At 52.1% G+C, this 20471-nt stretch overlaps 1 protein-coding gene across 2 annotated transcripts in view; it reads left to right on the forward strand.

Moving 5' to 3' along the window:
* LOC147596083 (E3 ubiquitin-protein ligase rnf213-alpha-like) overlaps positions 1-17325 on the forward strand; it is a 44948-nt gene extending 27623 nt beyond the window's left edge. For both annotated transcript variants that reach the window (XM_086771668.1, XM_086771669.1), the window contains exons 35-68: positions 141-205; positions 642-786; positions 1214-1355; positions 1804-1977; positions 2353-2486; positions 2759-2916; positions 3200-3403; positions 3953-4146; positions 4646-4766; positions 5128-5228; positions 5691-5864; positions 6059-6231; positions 6319-6415; positions 6499-6613; positions 6845-7025; positions 7338-7546; positions 7752-7853; positions 8134-8349; positions 9135-9216; positions 9535-9569; positions 10275-10369; positions 10551-10701; positions 10795-10963; positions 11303-11394; positions 11828-12082; positions 12277-12412; positions 12908-12991; positions 13277-13445; positions 13669-13864; positions 14698-14775; positions 15022-15222; positions 15699-15788; positions 16044-16204; positions 16660-17325. In XM_086771668.1, the coding sequence (XP_086627794.1) occupies positions 141-205; positions 642-786; positions 1214-1355; positions 1804-1977; positions 2353-2486; positions 2759-2916; positions 3200-3403; positions 3953-4146; positions 4646-4766; positions 5128-5228; positions 5691-5864; positions 6059-6231; positions 6319-6415; positions 6499-6613; positions 6845-7025; positions 7338-7546; positions 7752-7853; positions 8134-8349; positions 9135-9216; positions 9535-9569; positions 10275-10369; positions 10551-10701; positions 10795-10963; positions 11303-11394; positions 11828-12082; positions 12277-12412; positions 12908-12991; positions 13277-13445; positions 13669-13864; positions 14698-14775; positions 15022-15222; positions 15699-15788; positions 16044-16204; positions 16660-16852 (4892 nt within the window). In that variant the 3' untranslated portion in view covers positions 16853-17325. The remainder of the gene's footprint in view (positions 1-140; positions 206-641; positions 787-1213; positions 1356-1803; positions 1978-2352; positions 2487-2758; positions 2917-3199; positions 3404-3952; positions 4147-4645; positions 4767-5127; positions 5229-5690; positions 5865-6058; positions 6232-6318; positions 6416-6498; positions 6614-6844; positions 7026-7337; positions 7547-7751; positions 7854-8133; positions 8350-9134; positions 9217-9534; positions 9570-10274; positions 10370-10550; positions 10702-10794; positions 10964-11302; positions 11395-11827; positions 12083-12276; positions 12413-12907; positions 12992-13276; positions 13446-13668; positions 13865-14697; positions 14776-15021; positions 15223-15698; positions 15789-16043; positions 16205-16659) is intronic.
* Positions 17326-20471: the final 3146 nt, after the last annotated feature.

A 20471-nucleotide genomic window follows, 5' to 3' on the forward strand; every position in this document is an offset into this window, starting at 1 on the left:
CCGTTGGGTGGCTTCCACTCCAGTGCTGCTTTATTTCTCCCTGTTGATTGTCCGTGCGCTCCCCACACCTCCTGTGGATGGAAGTATCTCCTGTTGGGTTTTTTTTTACAGCTGACTCATGTGGTTGATTGTGATTTCAGGTTCTCCAGAGGATTCTGCTGCCCTGGGACCCCTCACCCAGTCTGGCCTTTACCCAGAGGAAAATGTATGGGTTTTTTTTTTTTTCTTCTATTTTTTCCTCCTCATTTTAATTGCATCATTGTGCAAGAACTGGCTTGGGCTTCGACAGACATTTTGGGATCTGCTTTTAAAGGTCCTTGCGTGGGCTGGTACCTTGTCCTACGAAAGAATAGATGCAGGTCTTCTGCTGTGGGGGTGAAGTAGGGGGGTGTGAGCAATTGGGACAAAACCAGGAGCCTTTTGTCACCTTCAACAAAGCAGCGTCCCTTACCAGAGACATCAGCAGCCCTCCATGCCCGGGCACTGACCTAACCAGGCTTTGTTGGGATGATAAGATGGGTAACAGACCTTGGAGTCCACTGTGCTAAGTTCTGGAGAAGATGATGTCCCAGGACAGGCGTCCCCAGGTAAATGAGAGCAAAGTAGCTTCAAGCCACCGACTGACCTCCAGTCTTTTCCAGCCACAGTTCCTCAACGTGGATGCAATGATCAAAGGGAGCATCCAGAAGGCTGTGATCCAGCTGGAGGACAAGAAGGACAACAGCCAGCGTCCCAAGGAGAGAATCAGGATCCTTCACAACTTGCTTTTCCACACTCAGAGTAGCGGTACGTGTGAGTAGAGAGAACTAGAAGTGGCTCCTTCTTGCGCATTGCAAGCTGTATGGCCGGAAGAAGACACGAGCAGGTTGACAGCCAGTTCTGATGTCCCTCAAAGCCAAGGTGGGTGGGGAAGCACCCAAGAGACAGAGGGTGAGGTGGCGTGCAGCCCCCTTTACTTCCCTGCACAGTCCCTCATGTTCATGATCAGAATCTGTACTAAACCACAAAGCTTTGCTGCAGACCTTGATAGATGATCCCAGTCAGGTGTCACTTGCCAATGGAAGTTAGTTTTTACGTAGGACTAATTAAAAAAGATAATAATAATTAGGGAGTGGAAAACTGTGGTAACCAAAATCCCTTGCAAGTTTTTGACCGCGTCTCCACTCTGGAGGTGAGCACCAGGAGGGTTTTAAGCAGTGCTGTTTTATGTTAGTTTCCAGCCAATTTATGACCATCCTGAAAAAGAGAATTTGTAACCTCCTACAAGAACGAGAGAAACCCATCCAAGAGCCAAGGGGATGGATTTTCCGCAGGGCGCTCTCCACTGAATTCATCCTGGAAGACACATCGTTCAGGTAGTGCTGGCTGTGGGCCACCCTCCTAATGTCAAGTAAATCTGTTCCTAAAACTGCTCTGCATGAAGTGTGAGGCACCTTGCTTAAAGACCAAGATGTGACAAAGCAAGAAGGGTCTAAATATATGGGGTTTTACCATCCTAGAACAAGGTTGGGGCTTGCTGAAAGGTCATAGTCAGTTTCAAAAGCAAAAAAAATTAATTAAGAACACTTAATTTTGAGGAAACTTCTTTTGGAAGGGCTTTACTGGAAGTGAACAACATTGACTGTGAGACAAGGACAGTTAGTGCCAAGCCTGGGCATTCACATTTTGCATCTTCAGAAGCAGTTGGGTGGTTTTGGTTGTCTTGCGGGTCTTCAAGACTGATGCTCTCCCCTGGGCGGAGCAAGGTTTTTCTGGTGGGAGGCAGGGAAGCAATGCGACGAGCCGAGTCATCTCCTTTTTCAGGCAAGCGCTCTGGATGCACCTGGAAGACATTGTGGCGAACGTCTTTGCCCAAATTCTCGCCGTGGTGGATGCCAACAACAACCTGGATCACATCTCTCAAGGCTCTCCGCTCACAGAACTGTGGCTCCAAATGTTCCAAGAAGAAACATTCCTAAAAATTAAATACACCAGGAAGTAAGAAGCAGGGTGTAAATGTACCATGAGGTGGTTTTCCTTAGAAGAGTTAAAGCTGGTGTTCGTAGTGAAGCTGTAGCTTCCGCTGGAGGTGTAGAGGTTTAGAACCTAGCCATGGAAGGTCCTGGGTGTCAAGCCACTGGCACCAAAACTCCCCTGTTATTTTAAGCTGTCAGCGAAACTGGCTCCTTCCCTGCTCTTGCACAGTTTTCCCTGTTCCTGACTTTCCTACAAAATTTCTCCCCAGGTTTCTGAACCCTTTTAAAGAGAAGACGTGTCAGCAGGAGTCAGGAACTGCTCTGAGGTGGTCCATCTCTGGACACCTATGGTCTGTTGCACAACTTAATGCTTCTTTCTGTGCTATTTAAATTCAAGGGCAACAGATGCTAAGATTTCCGTGTTATCAATGACTGAAGATCCCAACATCTCCCTCTTCTGCCAGTTCCCATTCAGCTGGGTTTTGAAAGACTACCTGGACGACATATGGGAGAAGGTCTACCACATGAAAGGTAACATCAGACTTTCCAGAGGAGAGCTTTAACCCAGCAAAGCTGCGAAAAATCCGCATCTGTGGAGGAACCACGGGGGCTGTGTTTCCCACCCTACTTGAATGACCCAGAACCGTGTTGGGCATCTCTTCTGCCTTATATCTCCTCTTCCAATGGAAGCATTGTGTCTCTTCATCCATGGCCTTGCACTTGGCCACACGTCTGCCTCAGCCTTAATGAGGAGGTCCCATTTTCTTCTAAGCAGCCGTAACTCTCTTTGCTGCCCCTTCCAGATCAGCCTCAGGAGCCTACGGAGGAAGTGGCCAGATTCTACCAAACCTTCATAAAGAATGTCCTGCTACCAGATGGCAGCAATCCAGACATGGTACGCTCTTACGCCAACGACTTTCTCAGGATGGCTTTTCCTGGGCAAGATCTCTCCGTCTACGAGGTGAGTGGGGTTGGGTAGAGCGCCGTCTTCAACTGTATTGGCTTCGGCCCTAGTCCTGTCCTTCCTAGACAAATCTGGTGTTTTGGTAAGCCCTCCCTTGTACTTGTCTCCCTCGTCTGTGGCTACTCCTCAACTGTTACAAACATTCAGTTTTAATTCCACTTTAAGAACTACTTTTGATGGGGAAAATTCCCATGAGGCAAAACAGCAATGCTGAGCGTCCCACCTTAGTCCCCTTGCTGCTTGCTTTGAGCAGAAATTACACTTTTTATTTTACCTGCAGATTCTCTCAAAAGTTTTCCTAGCCAGCGCAGAACAACTCTGCTCCTCCGTGGGCAAGGGGGAGATGAGCTTTTCCCCAATTTGGCTTCACATGGAGTATTTCTACCTCCGAGACGATTATCAGCTCTTCATTGACATAGCAAAAAGCAACGACACTGTCATAAGTGAGCTGCAGGCGAAGTATGAGAAGAACCCTCCAGAGATGGTGAGGAAAGAAGAGCAGCTGTGTTTGCCCTCTAACCCTTCTCCTATTGCATTTGAACATGATGGTCTTCACAATGTCCATCATTTAATTATGGACTATGTAATTAGTAAGACATCCTGGTGTTTGTGTCACTCTGGGCATCGCGTTGAAGTCTCCTTAGACACTTAAACCCTAGAGATGGGTGGGATTGGGTTGCACTTCAGTGGTGGCCTCTGACTCCTTAGCTTGCCACATCCATGTGAAAATGTCCACATCCCTCCTAAGATGCTTATTGCGTGGAGCAGCAAGCTAAGGTTTTTAGAGAACTCCTCATGGTGACTCCAAGATCCTTCTGTCACCAAGGTGCAGTGAGGCTCATTAAAGCCCTTCCTGGTTTACAGAAGCCATAACTTCACCCATAAAAGTCCATTTCTTTTTAACTTAACCCTGTCAACTTCTCCAAAAGTGATGCCAGCATCACACGATATTCCTTCCCTCTGTGCCACCCACCGGCAAGGTCACTTCTTTAACTAGACTCTGCTTTCTTTGTCTTTGCAAATGTCGTTTCAGTTTGTCACTCTGGATGCCTTGGACATTCTCCTGAAGAAAGTGCAGCCCTCAGAAAATGGACTTTTGCCGTTTGATGCCTGCGTAGCATGGCTCAAAAGTGTCAAGTCCATTAAGCCCTGGGTGGAGTGGATCAGTCGGGACAACTACCAGCTTCAGTTCTACCAGAAGAAGAAGCAGCTCCTGGAAAGGGTGTTGTAAGTTAAGTCGCTCTCTGTTGACAGTAGAGCAAGCAAACTTCTTGGCATCTGAAGGACATCTGAAGCCACCCTCCTCTTGGGGAACTGGAGTCACAGGTCCACTCCTTCCTCATGATGTTGCCTGTTATCACAAAGTGGCTCTGAAAATAAGTGGTGGGTGTGTCACCATGATCAAGTTGCTCAGTCCTGGTGGAATTTCTCCTTGCATACTTGATGGTGTCAAAATGCTTTCTGGAGTGGGACAAGTAGATCTCTCCAGAGACAATACCCAGAAAAGGGCTGGCAGTTTCAGTTTGACCCAAGGTCTGTTGAAACAAGTGGCATAGACAGGACCATGCCATATCTTTCTCCCTCTAATGCAGTCCCAGAAGGTCTTGTGTCCCCAGGTGACCACACGCTACCTGGGATGAGTCACAGAAATACTGGGAGGAAGGGACCTCAGGGAGATCTCTGGTCCAACCTAATATCAGCATCCTTTGGGGTGTGTCTTTTGCAGACATCTCTGGACCTGCACCAACATTGTCTACATGTTGATTGACCACCTGCTGCACAATGAGACGCAAATAGAGGAGAAACTCCTGAGGCTTGTGGTGAAGCAGTTCATCTTTCTCTGGAATGTAGGTGTTTGCCAAAGCAGCTCATGGCTGTGAAGCTTGGGAGGGCTCTTCTCCAGGACACCTATAGTCCCAGCTGTTGGGAGGGCTTAGGGATGGGAAATGGCTGGAAACACCATCCCAGAGAGAAACCCTATTTGGATTCAGAATCCAAAATGAGGATTTGGAATCAAGGAAGGCTTGATTCAAGAGTGCATCCAGGTTGCTTATCCTCAGAGGTCCACGCAGAGACATCCATACATGGATCTTCTTAATTCTGCTGTTAAAAATCTGTGTTCCTGCGGCACTGACATCCCTTAATGTTCGTCCTCCACGTACCAGAGATGTTGATGTTGAACTTGCACCATGTGTTTGTCTTTTGCAGCGCCTCTATGCAACCCCAGTATTTGAGCCGGAGAAGACTTTTGATTTGGTGACGAAAGTGCTGAAAAAGTGCAACGAGAATGCTGATGTTGTGTATCTGGTGTAAGTCCAAGTTGACTTTGGGGTCCTTCTCCATTGATGTGACGTTTGTAAAGGGTGGGGAACGTATGTCAGCACTAAGGGTGAACCTCTTTGGGCCACACTGATGAAGCCAAGGGGTGGAAGTGATAAATCATCTCTGGAGGAACTTCTGTTAGGTGTGGTGCCAAAGAAACCAGCCCCCCTGACCACTCAGGTTCTCCGTCCCCTTCACCCAGCCATCCTCACCATGGACCGTTGCCTTTCCAAGACTGGGTGGTCCTCAGGCAGCTTAGAAGCTGCCGGTTCTTGACACGGTGGTAGGTCACCCTGGTTGTCTATTCACCATCAAGGCTAGACAAAAGCACCCACCCAGCTTCAATCCCCCCCACCCAAGGGTCTGCATTAGGCAGGAGCCAACCCTGTGCCCCTCCTCAAATCTGGCAGCAGCGCCCAGCTGCCTCTTCTTTTGTTGGTGTCCCTCAGGAAGGGTGTGAAGGAATGCAAGAGCTGCCTGCGGGAGATCACTGAGCCAGCGGAGCTGCCCTGCAGCCACATCTTCTGCACTCGCTGCATCCTGGAGTGGGCGAACAAGCAGTGTAAGATCTGCAAGAAGGAATTCCCGGAGGATTACACCCCAACAGCTTCGGAGGCCACAAGGTATCCTGGCGCTGGCAAAAACTTGCCTTTCTCAAGTGTCTTCATGTTAAATATCGCGATGGAAGATGCTGGTGCCTGTACAAATAGCCATCTCATCTCCGCGGTTTGGGTCCTGCCCTCTGCAGAGAGAGGGACTTCATTTCTTTCCTAGGTTAGAGATTGACCGCAAGTCTCGGTTTTCTTCTTCCCTCCAGGGAAGCTGTTGCCTGTCACAACAAATTCAGGAGGAAATGCAATTCCTTCTTCGTTGAGTTCATCACAATGTACTTTTTGGAAGACAGAGAGGCACCGTCTGCCAAAATCATTCAGCGACTGATACAGTTTGTGGCCTGCAAACCCAACCCTGAGCATCAGGCAGGGAAAAAGGGTAAAAGAGCTTGATTTCCCTGCACCCGGGTCTGACCTCATGCTTTCGGAAGGCAAATAACAGGTGTCACCCATCCTTCCTTCCTAGTGTACAAGCTGAAAAGTGAGTTGTCACCCTTTGAAGAGTGCATGGACACCAGTCCTACCATCCAGTCCTCCCTCCTGAAGCTACTGCTACGATGCGGGTCAGCCCCCAGCTTGCTCCCAAACCCCGTTGCTGAACCCCTTGGATGTGGATGCTGATGCTCTGTGTCCTTTTCTGCCCTAGGTTCAACAACGTCAAGGTTCACTTGGAAGAATACCTCTCCCAGATGGAGGAAAAGATAATATCCAACCAAAGTAACGTGGATCATTTCTACTTCATGGTGGTGCACTGTCTGGAGGTGAGTGCCTGTTGGGATGCACCGGGAATACCAACGAACACCATAACTTGGAGCCACCACCCCAGCTAAAACCTGTTAATCACATTAATTATCCCTCCTCCTCATCTTTTTATGGATGAGGAACCAAAGGAGGAGCTCACCTTACAGATGAGGAGAAGGCACAAGGAAGGAGGAGGAGCTGCTCAATGATAACCCACTTGCAGACTCTTAAAAATTGTCTCTCTCGAACAGGATTTTATGTATTCTTCTGAAGAAGACGTCAGCCAGCTTGCTGAAAACTGCCTCTCCACTGCAGACCTGTCTGCTTTCTGCAAGCCCGGTGTCTCAAGAATTAACACCCTTCAGTTCATCGCCCAGCTCCGGCTCTCCATCAGCCACGTGGCCACTGTTCTTGGCAGACGGATGCCTTCCTGTGAGCTCTTTTGCTTAGCGTAGCATGAGAACTGCCTTTACCCCTAAGCAGGTCTAGAAAGCCCCAAAAAGGTCTAGTCTTGAAAGTTTTTCCTAGAAAATTACTGGTTTTATGAAAATTGAAGTTAGCTCTTCAGTCCCCAGAGTCACTGTGGTCTGCAAGTATTTCCCTACATATTAAGGGACCCTCTGTACGTTGACTTGAAGCCATTGACTCGATCCTACTGCAAACTGGATTTGTAGGGGTTGGTGAAGGACACGTGTGACGTGCCACCAGTAGGGGCTGGGCCATAACGAGAAACCTCTTTTCCAGCTGTGGATCCCGCTGCATCCACTGCGGAGGGGAATGAGAAAGAACAAGATCTGGTGAACGCAATGAAGAAACTGGTTGCGAAGGCTCTGACTCCGTGGCCTCAGCTGTTCCTCATCAGAAATCTCTGTGACGTCTATGGGCTCACCTCTACGTGGAAGATCCTCCAAGTGGAGAAGTGGATTTTACCCCAAGGGGTGGACATTTCGCAGGTGGGTTATTTCTCGAGAGCCTTGTGCCGAAGCAGAGCTGAGGGGGGGGGGGGGAGGATTTGCCGAGCTTGAGCCCCAAAAAATTGACTCACAGAGCTCCCTTCCCATTAAAGACAGTGACAGGCCCCTGTAGGGTGTGGTCACCCTCCTCCTCCTGCCCTTCCGCTTGCTTCTTAGGATAACAACGCGCATCTGTGTTTTTCAGGATAGAAGCACCTGGTCGAATACAACACTGATGTTTTCAGTGCTGGACAAAGCACAAAACCTGCTAAAAAGCAAAAATTCCACAGAAAACCAGAGCTTGACTGTGAGTATCCATTGTGTCTCTAACAGGAGGTTTCCACGGTTGTTGGTCTGGAACCGTTGGTTGAGCTGGAACCATTGATTGATCTGGAACCTCCTGGAAACAGGAGGTTTCGATCTGTGTTGACGGAGAGCTGTGGCAGCTCCCTGCTGCCAGGGGACACAAATGGGACTTTGCATGGTGTCGTAGTTCAGCCATCTCAGCAGCGAAGCCAGAAGACCCCCCAGAGGGAGGTGCCGTGCCGATTGCCTTCACTTATGTCTGGTGTGTTCAACTTTTGTAGTCTGTCATGAAGCGAATGGAGAACATCCTCTCATTGCCATCCACCCCAGATGAGCTGCTAGAAGACAAACTGAAGAAGCTCATGGATGCTTTGGGTGACAGAGAAGACTCAGGCCTGTTGGAGGTAGTCTTCCACACTGTGCTCACTCTGACCTTGTTCCCGAGCTGCGTCACTCATCTCCTCAAGAACATCTGCTTCAAGCCTGACGTGGTGAAGGTGAGTCGCAAAGCCGAGGTGCAGAGCTCTCTCCACCCCGCTGTCCTGGCGCAACGTGTCCTGGCAGACAGGCTTTGTTTTGGCCAGCTTGCTGCTTTCTAGATTTTCATTCCTCTTCCTTCTTGTTCCTTGGGCTAAGTAATTGTAACAATGCATCCTGGTCTACTTCAAATGTGGATGAGAGGTATTGTCTACAGGAGATGCTCGTCTCTCTACTGGCTCAAAGGGTCCTGGGGGCCTGGCAGAGCTTCCTTGGCCGAGATGAGGTGGTTTGAAGCCTGGCCCAAGCATCCTCCTTCTGTCAAAGGTCTTCCGTCACTTAGATGATGGTGGAGACGCTCATTCCTGAGCTGAGCTTCCCCCCTGGGTCTGTCCATGCATGAGTTGTTCCTGTTATTTGAGGGCTGCAGGAAGTAACCAGGACATTGTGCTGCTTTTCTTGGAAGTGAAGGCAACAGCCACCTCTGGATCCCCTCCCTACCCATCACGGCCTTGTTTGGCCCATGGTCTATTCAGTTCCGGAATTAAAACTCATAAATAATTGGGAATCTTGGGGGGCTTTGGTCTGGTCACTCCAGCCTCACGACTCCCTGTCTGCTGTACCTTGCTCTCCCTTGGTCCCTGTTCCCTCACCAGAAGTTTCTCCCTGATGACCGTGGCCATGCAGGAGGACCCTTCCTCCCCACTGTTTCCTTTAGAAGCCAAATTGTTCCTCAGATAGGTGGGAAGTGAGCTAGGAAGTTGATTACCCCACGCTTCACTTTTTATCACGTTTCCTTTCCAAGGGGTCCTACCTTCCCACCATGCCTGGAGACTTGCTTTTTGATGAGGAGAACTGGAAAATTGGTGCGACGGAAAAGGTCTGGAGTAAGTATCGGGGGAATCTCGCTGCTCCTGTGCATGTAGGGGACCCACCTGCAATTGATTGAGATCGACCAGGGGACAGAGGGAAGGGATTAAAGACTCCTGAAGGCCATCTCTATTGAGTCCTTCATGATGTCCACCTGGGTGGAGCAATGTCAGGTCCCTTTTTACGAAGCTCTGTGAGAGCCACGTGGTGGGGCTGGATGCCAGGAGGTGGGGGCCAGGCTTGTCACCCTTTTGGTGAGCTTCTGGCCACGTTCCCGTCATGGGGGGTTTTGTGGGAGATGATGGACTAATTGTGTCCTTTTTTTTTGCATGTAGCTTGTCAGTGTGGCTCATTCTGGATTGTCACCAACGTAAGTGTGATGATGGCTTGTCGTCTTTGCAGCTCTGTCTTCTTGTGCGTCTCATTGCACCTCTGTCACCTCTATGGGAAAAAGCCAGGCTTGAAATGAGCTTCTCAGGTCTTCTTCTGGCTCCCAGGGCTGCCCATCCCCTTTGCACCATCTTGAAACGCATCTTGGCCCCTTGGCCCGGCTGTTTCTACTGGGTGGTCACTGTGGATGCTTCTCCTCCTGCGTCGCTCCCCTCCTGATGTGGACTCCAATGCCACCTCCCTGTTAAGCAGTCCTTTGGCTGCAAGAGCAGCTGTAAAGTTAAAAAACCAGTTGGGTTCTTCTCCAAGCCAACTGCGTTCTTCTCCAAGCCTGTTGGGCTCTTCTGCCAGTGAGACACTAGGCTAAACGGAGCTGGGGTTTGTGTCTCCTCGTGGGAGCAGTGGAGCTAAGCTGGTGTTTCCAGGTCTTGGTCAATCTTGTTCCTGAATCGATGCCTAGGCATGTCCTGTTGACTGTAGGAAGAATCTGGTTGGCCTGGAGACGTTTGCTCACAGGCACACCTCTCCTCCTGCCTCTCATTAGCTGTTGTGATGACCCCATGTAGAAAGATGGGTGGAGGACAGGGAAACGCCTTGGGTGTCCCCGCTTTTGCTAGATGCCCTTCAGCACCTGGATGGGCTTCCAACCTTCTCTCTCACTCCACCCTCCCATGTCCAAATGCAGTGTGGGCTTCCCATGGAAGTGAAGAAATGTGAGTGTGGTGCCTCTGTTGGGGGAACATGCCACAAACCTGAGACAGGCTTCACGCAGAAGGAAAAGTAAGTCAACCCTCTGGGCCGTGCAGCCCCAGAGGGCTTCACCCGTCCACCCAACCCTTCCGCGGAGCTGTGGGTCTGGGGAAAATGCCACGGTTGGCCAAACCAAAGGTCTCTGTGTCCCGTGGGCCCATTGTGAGACCTAGCAAAAGACATGTTGGGTAATTGATATTTCTGAACGCAGCACCAAGGATAAAACAGAGAAGGGATACATCCTGGAGAGCCCTCTCTTGCGGAGGAATGAGCTGGAGAGGTGCCTGTCGCCTGCCTGTGTTGGTCTTGCAAGAGCTCTGCTCCATTCATCCTTCCTGCTGGGGATCTACGCGGAAAAAGGGGTGAGGGACCACCATGCGGTGAGGAGCATCCAAGCCTAGCTTGAGAGGAGACCTTCTTGAGAGCCTAACGGAGGAACCTGCCCTGTCTTCCAGGCAATCCTAGACCTAATGAAAGAAGAGCCAGAGGATGTGGAAGAGTTCTTCTGGGGCCACCTTCAGAAAGACATCACGTGCCTGGCAGAAGCACTCAGCAGGAACACAGAGGATGCTGTGTTGACAGTCCATCTGTTTCTACAGCACCTGAGCAACAACAGCTCAGCAGGTAGAAAGATGCTGGGAAGATCTGGGAGGTCACCAGCAGGCTGGCGGTGGTTGGGTTTTAACTAGGAGCGGTGTCATTGGTTCCTCCATCCCGGGAAACCGGTGAGAAGACAAGGAGGACCATGAGGGCAGTGAGCTCATTCGAAACACTCAGCTTGATGGCATGAGCAGTTTGGGAGACAGTTTGGTCGAAGTAGGCATCAGTGTCATCCCTTCCGCTCTTGGTCCCTCTTATTTCTACATCATCTTGCTCCTCGCTGTCAAGAAACCCAACAAAGCTCTGGGCAGACCCCAGGGTCTACCTGGTAAAAGCTCACGTATTCCTTTATGTCTTCTACAGATGAGAGTGTAGCCTTGAGCATCTTGCCCGAGAAAAAGGACCGAGAAGAATGGGAAACCTCCTTCAAAGCCCTGGCTCAGCCTTTCTTCCAGGTATGCCTGCAACCCAAAGCCGTGTCCGTACCCAGACGCATCTACTGAGATCAGGGCGTTGCCACGTTAAAGAAAAAAGATTCGTCCCCTCATTTTTGAATTGAGACCTTGTCCTCGGGTGATGGAGACCTGAGTGGCGTGGTCTCGTGCTCTGCTCCTGCAGATAGTTGGCTTCTTTAAATGCTTTTCATATGCCAGTTCACATCCTCCTTGGAAACCAGCTGGGTTTCTTCCCTTGGAGAAAATCACCTGTGGGTTTCTCCCTGGGCAGTTTTGTTCTTGGCCCTTTGGTGGCAAGTTCTCACCATGCCCCGCCCCCCCACCCCAGTTCTCCAGAGGCCCCATTGCTTTTCTTTGCCCTAAGACCCTGTGAATCCCCTTGGGCTGCTTGGGTGACAAGGGGTGGCTCCTAACAAACCTTGAGTTCTTGCAGAAATTGGAGCAAAGCCTTAATTCAGTCAAGGAGCAGAGAATGAATGAAGCTTCCCATGGCTCCAGCCTTCTCCTGAAAATAGCTTATGGCCAGACACCACCTTTGCAAGACCAGCTGAGCCAGTTGATCAACCAGCCTTGCATGTGGAGATTTGAACAGAAGATGACCATCCAGACCTTGATGCATTTCCTACAACAGGAAGACAGAGAGGGCACTGGAAACCCATACCCCATTCTGCTGGAGCTCCTGTCGAAGGTTTGCTGTGGGAACATCTCCTCTTCTCCAAAACACGTGCAGGCAACTCAGCCTGATTGGTGTCTGTGGGGCACTGGGGAAACTTTTTTTACCTCCCTGTGTTTCTCTGAAGCATCCAAGCAAGAGAAGGTCCTCCTCCGCGGTGCCAGATGGGATCCCTGGTCCCTTGAATCATGCTGAATTTTCTCTTCCAGCTTGAGAACATCCAACATGTCCGACACCTGCCTGACATTTTCCAGCTGCAGAGTGCCTTGATACGCTTCTTCCAAAACAGACATAAAGAGGAAAACTACACAGTCCAGCAGTTCCTGGACCAGCGTGAACTTTCAGGTGGGATATGGAATTCCATCACGCCCGGTATGTGGGTGTTAGACACCCCTCAATACCCAGATGCTTTGCTGAAAAGCTGCTGCTGCCGTAGTTTGCATGGTGGAGCCAAGCCAGCCAAAACAAGAGCAGCCCATCGAGGCTAGGAGTGCCTCTGCAGGAGCAGTTTTGGGGTGGAATTGAGGAGAGGGTGGAGGTTTGAGGCATTGAGATGGATCTGGGGCAGATCCTTTCTCCTGGGGCAGTTGGTGCTTGCCAAGGTTCTTCTGCCGTGAGCAAGCATGATAGGTGAGATGGGCTTTTCAGCTCCTGAGTCATGGTGCCTGGTTGATTGATGTCTCACACGTGGTCTAACACAGGCTCGAAGTCCAACTCGAGCCAACACGCAGCACAGCGTGTGGTGACACCTCTGATGTATCTGTCGGAGACATCATTTAACCCGAGATATCTGCTGGGAGAATGCCTTGACGGGGCTGTTTTCTCTCACTATGTCCACAGAGGATCAGCGTTCGGCTTTCAGCAGAGCTATAGAGACGATCCGGAAAGTTTGGAGCAATATTAAACTGAACCCATCCAGCTCAGGTACGTGAGCTCTTCCTCTGGGAAGAGAGAGAGATGTCTCACCCTTCTTTTCTTGGCCGTTTTTTCTGGAGATGCTCTGAAGCTGAGCTGCTTTCTGCAGCTGCCCTTCCTGACAAAATTGCAAAACGTGCTTGCTTTCCACCTGCTAAAAACACATTAAAAGCCCCTCTGAAAACACAAAACCTTATAAAAAGCCCTTCTAAGAAAGAAATCCCTTCTTAGTGAAAGGGAGAATTTCCCATGGGATCCGTACAGTGGATAGAAAAGCGTTCCGCCCTTTTGTAGGCATCACCGTCCTGCCGGACCTCTCACCAAACGACATCAACACCAACACTGCTGTCCTGCACCTCCTCCCCACCCAGCCGTCCATCAGCCACCTGGTGACCAGGTTCCTCATACAGCTGCAAAACAGCTGCATTGACACAGCCGCGCAGGTCACCAGGGAGAGGCAACGGTAGGTCTCGAGCTGCTCACCCTAGAGCTTGTCCATCTCCTCCACCCTGGCTCCTTGAGAGGTTTTCAGGGCTGGTGTGGGGCTTGCACAGGAGCTGTGGCAGCCAAGCGATGCCGTTGCAAGGTCCTGGTGGCTTGGCGTTCAGCAAAGTGGGTCCTTGATGGCAGAGTAAGACGAGACAAGAGGTCCCTGTAACTTCACAGTGCAACCTTTTCTCTCCCAGGTCCATCTCCGCAGAAGAGGTGAAGCCCTCCTCCGTGCTGGCCATAAGCAAGAGCGATCTGGTGACCATGGCGCTTGCCAACCTGCAGTACGAGATAGATGAAGATGGCACCAAGACGACCTACTTTGACTTCCAGATGCTGCAGAGGCAAGTGGTTCATCGCTTCATCAGCGGGAAGCCCATCATCAAGGCTCAGGTGAGCTCAGTACCGGCCAAGTTGGGTTGTCCCAACTTGGGACAGTGGGACAACAGCGGGGTTGGGGGTCTGTTTCCAGCCTCTTCTACATGCCTTTCTGGAGTCAGCAGACTCAACTGAAGGCATTGGTAGATGCCTACTGTGCATCTGTCTCTGTTCCTCAGGTTTTGAAGGACTACCATGGCCACAAACCACTTCTATGGTCATGAAATGGTGGCCTGAAAGGTAGCGTGAGGACCTACAGCCCTGTGGTTTTTGCAGGGAAAGACACTCTGGTTTGAGAATGAGGGAGGAGTTGGTAGCTGTTGAAAGAACTTCAAGAGGGACCTTCCAGGACCCTCTATGGTCCAAAGTGGAGCTCTGAACCATCTTGCAGGAGGACATCTCTGGCTGGGACTGTCTCCAGTCTGTGAAAATGAAGCTTGGAGATGGTGGGAAATGGGGTCTTGAGGACACCACAACCAGGCTGTCCTGCAGCAAATGGGCTGTGTGTACTCTCCTGAAGGTGGAGATGAGTCCATGCTGGCTGTTCCCAGGACCCTTTTGGTCCTTGGAAATGGCTCCCAATAAGACTCTCGCCATCATCTCGCTGGGGATGAAGGTGAGGCTGCAAGGTCCCCAGCTCCTCCTTCATGGAGATGCCTTCCTCCAGCTACCAGGGACCTCCCTTGATCTCCACAAGCCCACAGTGGCCTCAGGAGGCCATTAGCCACCTCCTGCAGAACCCTTGGGGACATCCTGTGGACTCACATCTGCCCAGCTGAGCTTTTCTGCTGGCCCCCGTTAAGTGACACCAGGCACGTTCATAACCACCTTTCCCAAACCCTTTCCAGACGGCTCCATCCATTGCCCTCAACAACATAAGGACCCTCCAGGCCACCAAGACGAAAGTCAGGGACCAGCTACCCCAGGTAGGAAACGGGTTGCCGGTCTTCTCCTCCATCCAACTCTGAGGTCTCCCCTCATGTCCTGTGAGACAACGGAGGCACAGAGACTGGGCAGACATGCGGGAAGACCCAAGGCCAACTCAAGTAGGGGGCTGAAGACATGGCAGGACCCAGTTCTCCTGCACCAGGGGGACAAGCAGGCTGTGAGGGCATCACGTTGTAGTGGTCCCAGCCCTCACCGGGTCACATCCTTGCTGTTCTTGCTTCCAGGAGCTGCTCAGCATCAACCAGCAGAAGCGCATCATGGAAGAGGCTCGCTCGGTCAATGCCCTCTCCAAGGCTTTGGCCACCTTGAAGGTGGCTGCTGAGTTCCTGGCTGTGACGGGTGGTGACCCAGAGCGCCCTCTGCCCGAGTACGTCCGGCAGGAGCTGAGGATGGACGCTGATGCGAAGCAGTTCCAGGACGTGCCGGTAGGCAAGGGGCTCAGGTGGGAAATGAGACCCTTGTGTCCTCCCCTTGATGGCCACTCTTGCCACTCTGGGCAGAGCTTCATGTCTCCTGTGGCTCTGACCACCTTCATGCGCTCCAGGGTCCACAGCTCTAGTGTCTGTGAAGATTTGGGGGTCCCCTGCTCAGAGCAAAGAGGTCCTGGGCAGCTGGGTGGGTTTAACAGGTTGGCCTGGTGGTGCCAGGTCTTCGTGATGTGTCCACCAACACCCTGGGGACACCTTGGGCACTGCAGATGGCCCAGGGCACCTCTGCGGGGGACGCCGGTGATGTGGGAGCCCAGGGTTTGTAGATGTGCCTGCCTGAATGCTTGAACTGGGCAGCTGAGGTGCAGCCATTGGAAGATGTCAATGGCCCAATGTGTCCTCTGGGAAGCCGAGCGTGGACAGGACCTTTCCAAGGAGCTGAATGCCTGTACCTCTCTGTCCCCCTTCTTCAGGTGGTCCCCAACACTCGTCTGAAGCACATCTTGTCGCTGTGGCAGATCCTGGCAGCTCGCAGGTCCATGCTGTTGGTACAGATGAACCAGGTGAGGGAAATGAGGTTGGGGGAGGAGAACGTGGTTTCCCTCTTGGAGGAGAAAGGAAAACTACCTTGCTGCAGCCAGGCAGCACTTTTGACATCCCTGTCCCATCCGTTCCCTGGGTGAAATCAAGGTCTCTGGCCCATCCTGAAGATAATCCTCCCCCCTGGGCACGTTCAAGACTGGCTTAGGTATTGGAAGCTCTCTGGTGTCCCCGATAGGAAATTCAAGGCCTTGAGAAGGTTGTGGTGGTCTTTGCAGGATCCCTTCTGCCTGGTACCCAAGCAGTTCCAAGGGCAGCTGAATACAAGGGAGGCAAAAGCCTTGTCCTCTGCGTTGTCCAACACCAACCTCGACCTCTTCCTCATCGAGCTTCATGAGATGATCACGGTGGCACTGTCCAGATTTGAGCCTGAATATGAGTAAGTCCAGGTTGTACCCTGGGACAGCCAGAGCAGTGGCAGAAGCCGCAGCTTCCTGGGAGGGCTTGACTGGGGAGGGACTTCTGAGAGTCTCAGGTCCACCTCCTTCCCCAGGCAGCTTACTTAAGGCCTTGTCCAGTTGTGTGTTGGTGGATCTCTGTCTCTGGAGATGCTCGTCTTGGGGGCTGTCCCAAGGTGCCACCACCCCTGATAGGAAGAGGTTTTTCTTATACCCACTCATCAGCTGCCTCATTGGCTTCTGGTGTTGGCCACTGTTGACCAGCAGTCTTGGCCACCATTGAGAGCCATCACTGAGAGCCAGCATTGACCAGCAACCTTGGCCAAGACAGTGCTTATTGGTGACAACCAACATTGGCCAATGGCTGGCTGCTGGGGGTGGTGGGACATCCATTCCACCTCCACCCACTCACCCCCCTGCTCTACCTCACCCACAGGCTGAAGTATGCTTTTAAGTTCTTCCTGGAAGACAACCAAGTCCCTGCCACCTCCGTGGCCACTCTCACGGATGCCCTGGACCCAGACATTCCTGTCAAGAACATCCTCTCTGTCTGGAGGACGGCTGCGAAGACCAGCCAGATCAACGTCCCTGCCTACAGCCAGGAGAGGCCAGTCCAAGACAACCATTAGCCCCCTTCTTGCCATGTCCCTGCTTGTGGTTTGTCCCCATGGGCACAGCGGAAACATCTGTCCCTAATCCCAGCTCTAGACGCAACACGAGCTGCACTTGGGGCTCCTAGAGCAGCTCGAGCCTCCAAACCGCTAAAATCCTGTTCCCCCACTGGCAGAACCTGGGTGAGAAAATCTCACCTGGACCCACCACTGCCCCCACGACAACCTCAAGCATCCCTGTCCCTCCAACCCTGCCGAGCCACAGCAGGTGGAGAGTATCTCCGTGAACACATCCCCAGTGCCGCTACCCCTGTCCTCAGTTGGCCAGCTCTGCCCGCTGGCAGCCCCAGAGGGGTCCGAGGCACTGGAGCCCTTCTCCCACTCCAATGTCGGCCAGGTGGTGCTTCCACACATCCCTGTACCCACTGTTGGTGGCCTCTGTCCTGCCTTGTCCCTTCCTGCATCATTAAACGCTCAAGGACCCATCTCAATTTCATGTCATTCCTGAAATGGTGATGGTGTCATACATGTGACTGGACGTTCTGGGGAGCCACAATAGGGTTCAAGGGGCCTCTGGAGACGCAGCAGTGGAGGAGCTGGAGGCCTGAGTTTCCTCACACTAGCCTCCACGGGTGGCCGGGGCCAAGAAAGGCCATGCCCATCCTGCCTGGAGCTGCCCTGAGTGCTCCCAGCATAGCCCAGTGACCCCAGGCTCTGACCTATGTGATGATCACCTTCCCTTCTCCTTTCTGGGAAAGGAGCTCCATGCCCAAACCTCCATCTTCTCCACACGTCCTGCAGATATTTATAGACATTGAGGAGACCTCCCCAGTGTCTTCTCCAGGCTGGATCATCCCAGCTTCCTCAGCCTCTCCTCCCAGGAGAGAGGCTCCAGTTGCTTGATCATCTTGGTGTCCCTTCCCTAAGACTCGTTTAAGGCTTTTCTAGAAGTCTGGACAGCTTGTTGGTGAAGACCCACTTGGTCAGGTGAATCCCATCATCTCCCAACAGACCCAGCTTCTCAAAGGTAGACCCAGTTTGTCAGAGGTAGATCCATGATCCTAGAAGCTGAAACCTTGAGTATGGCACCAGTCATGCAGCCAGATGTTCCAAATGCTTCATCATTTTCCCTGAACCCTCTCCAGTGCAACCACGTCTCTCTCGTACGGGGAAGCCCAGCACTGGACTCAGCCCTCCAGATGTGGCCTCAGCAGTGGGGAGGTGAAGGACCACCTCCCTCCACTGTGAGCCACCTTTGCGGCAAAGGCTCATGTTTCACAATCAACTCGGTGTCTTCCAACCTTGCACCTCCCCTGGCAGAACCTCGTGAGGTTCCTCTCAGCCCATTTCTCCAGCCTGTTGAGGTTTTGTCTGGGTGACAGCAGGACCCTTTGGAGCCTCAGCTGGTCCCTCCCAGTTGGTGTCACTTGTAAGTTGACAATATTCGGTTTTCTTACGGAAGACTGTGTTGAAAGTCTTCCTGAAGTCCAGCTGGACAACGTAAACTGCTCTCCAGTGTTACGACCCAGGGCCGCAGTAGGTTCGTGATTCCTTCGGACTAAATTAAGGTGAAATGACACCAAATGATCGATTTAACACTTTATTTAACATAAAACGAGGAATGAATGAACTTTGAAAACTTGGAAAGCATAAAGGGTTTGAGAGCTGGGGCTCTTACTGGAACATTTTTAAGAAGAACAAGCAGAAAACAGAAAAGAGAAAGAGAGCAAAAGAGATCTCACCACCCTTAGATCGGGCAGCGACGATGACGGGCAGCCACGAGGACCCTCCGGTGGCGCACGCGGCTCCCTGCGGCAGCGTCTTTTACAGCCTAATCCCCGCCTCCGGTTACGCCCCTTGGGGACTTGTATGGTTCTGGTTCCAGAGAGTTCTGGGTCTTCTGCACGGGCGCTAAATGTGAGGGGTGGTCGGAAGCCCCTTCCTCAAATGACCGCTGTGTGGCTGCAGACCTGTGGAGCTGTGCATCCCCCCACATGACCTCCACCTCCTGCGTTACCTGACTTCTACCGCCCCTGTGCAGACCGCAACCTGCCCCACAATGGTGTTTGAGACATCGGCACACGTGACCGGTCAGTCCCTCACGTCCACTCGTCTGTTAGGCCGCTCATCCCATGGCAGATGTTTATTAATCAGTCAAGCGTGACTTCTCCCTGGTGAAGCCATGATGACTCCTCACACTTGTCTCGTCCTTCGTGTGCCTGGAAATGGTTTCCAGGACTAGTTGCTCCACCACCTTCCTTTGGGAAGACCCTGTTGGCCCCATAACTGCTGCCCCACAAAATCCCTTGAGCAGCTGGTGAAGTGGGGGCAGTGACATGGGCAGGAGACAGAGGAGACCCTGGGGAGGCAGGAGGAGCTCCTGGGACCACAGCAAATACCCTTGCGCCCACTTTTTGAAGGCATCTCTTGGACATCGGCTGTCTGTCCTCAGTTCAGCTCGCCATGGTCATCTACAAAGTGAAGGGGCAACAGGTGAAATCATTGAAGCTGGGACCAATGACTCCATCTCCAGCACACTCCATCACAGCTGTGGCAAGAGTCACCAGACAACCATCAACTATTGGTTCCTGCAAGGGATGGTGAGCATGGGGATGGGGACACGAGTGGTGGCATAGGTTCTCCTGAGGGACCGGCATGGGTTTTACTGGAGAGACTAGGAAAAGAACTGGGTCTTCTCCAAGGTGCACAAGTCCATAGGACCCGATGAGATGCATCCGCGGGTCCTGAGGGAACTGGCAGATGAAGTTGCCAAGCCACTGGCCATCATATTTGAGAAATTGTGGCGGTCTGGTGAGGTCCCCGATGACTGGAAGAGAGGGAACATGACCCCAATTTTTAAAAAGGGGAATAAGGAAGACCCAGGCAACTCCAGGCCGGTCAGCCTCACCTCTGTGCCTGGCAAGGTCATGGAGCAGATTCTCCTGGAAACCATGCTAAGGCACATGGAGAGCAAGGAGGTGGTTGGTGACAGCCAACATGGCTTCACCAAGGGCAGATCGTGCCTGACCAATTTGGTGGCCTTCTGTGATGGGGTGACAGCATCAGTGGACAAGGGACGAGCAACTGTCATCATCTACCTGGACTTGTGCAAAGCTTTTGACACTGTCCCGCACGACATCCTTCTCTCTAAACTGGAGAGACATGGGTTTGATGGACGGACCACTCGGTGGATAAGGAGTTGGCTGGATGGCCGCACTCAGAGAGTGGTGGTCAACGGCTCAATGTCCATGTGGAGACCCGTCACGAGTGGCGTCCCTCAGGGGTCCGTGCTGGGCCCGGCCCTGTTCAACATCTTTGTCGGCGGCATGGACAGCGGGGTAGAGTGCACCCTCAGCAAGTTCGCCGACGACACCAAGTTGTGTGGTGCCGTCGACACGCTGGAAGGGAGGGATGCCATCCAGAGGGACCTTGACAGGCTGGAGAGGTGGGCCCGTGCCAACCTCATGAAGTTCAGCCAGGCCAAGTGCAAGGTCCTGCACCTGGCTCATGGCAATCCCAGGCACAAACACAGGCTGGGCGGGGAATGGATCGAGACCAGCCCTGAGGAGAAGGACTTGGGAGTGCTGGTGGACGAGAAGCTCAACATGAGCAGGCAATGCGCCCTTGCGGCCCAGAA

This window comes from Chlamydotis macqueenii, unplaced genomic scaffold (assembly GCF_036417535.1).
Source record: "Chlamydotis macqueenii isolate bChlMac1 unplaced genomic scaffold, bChlMac1.mat HAP1_SCAFFOLD_185, whole genome shotgun sequence".
Taxonomy (NCBI): Eukaryota; Metazoa; Chordata; class Aves; order Otidiformes; family Otididae; genus Chlamydotis; species Chlamydotis macqueenii.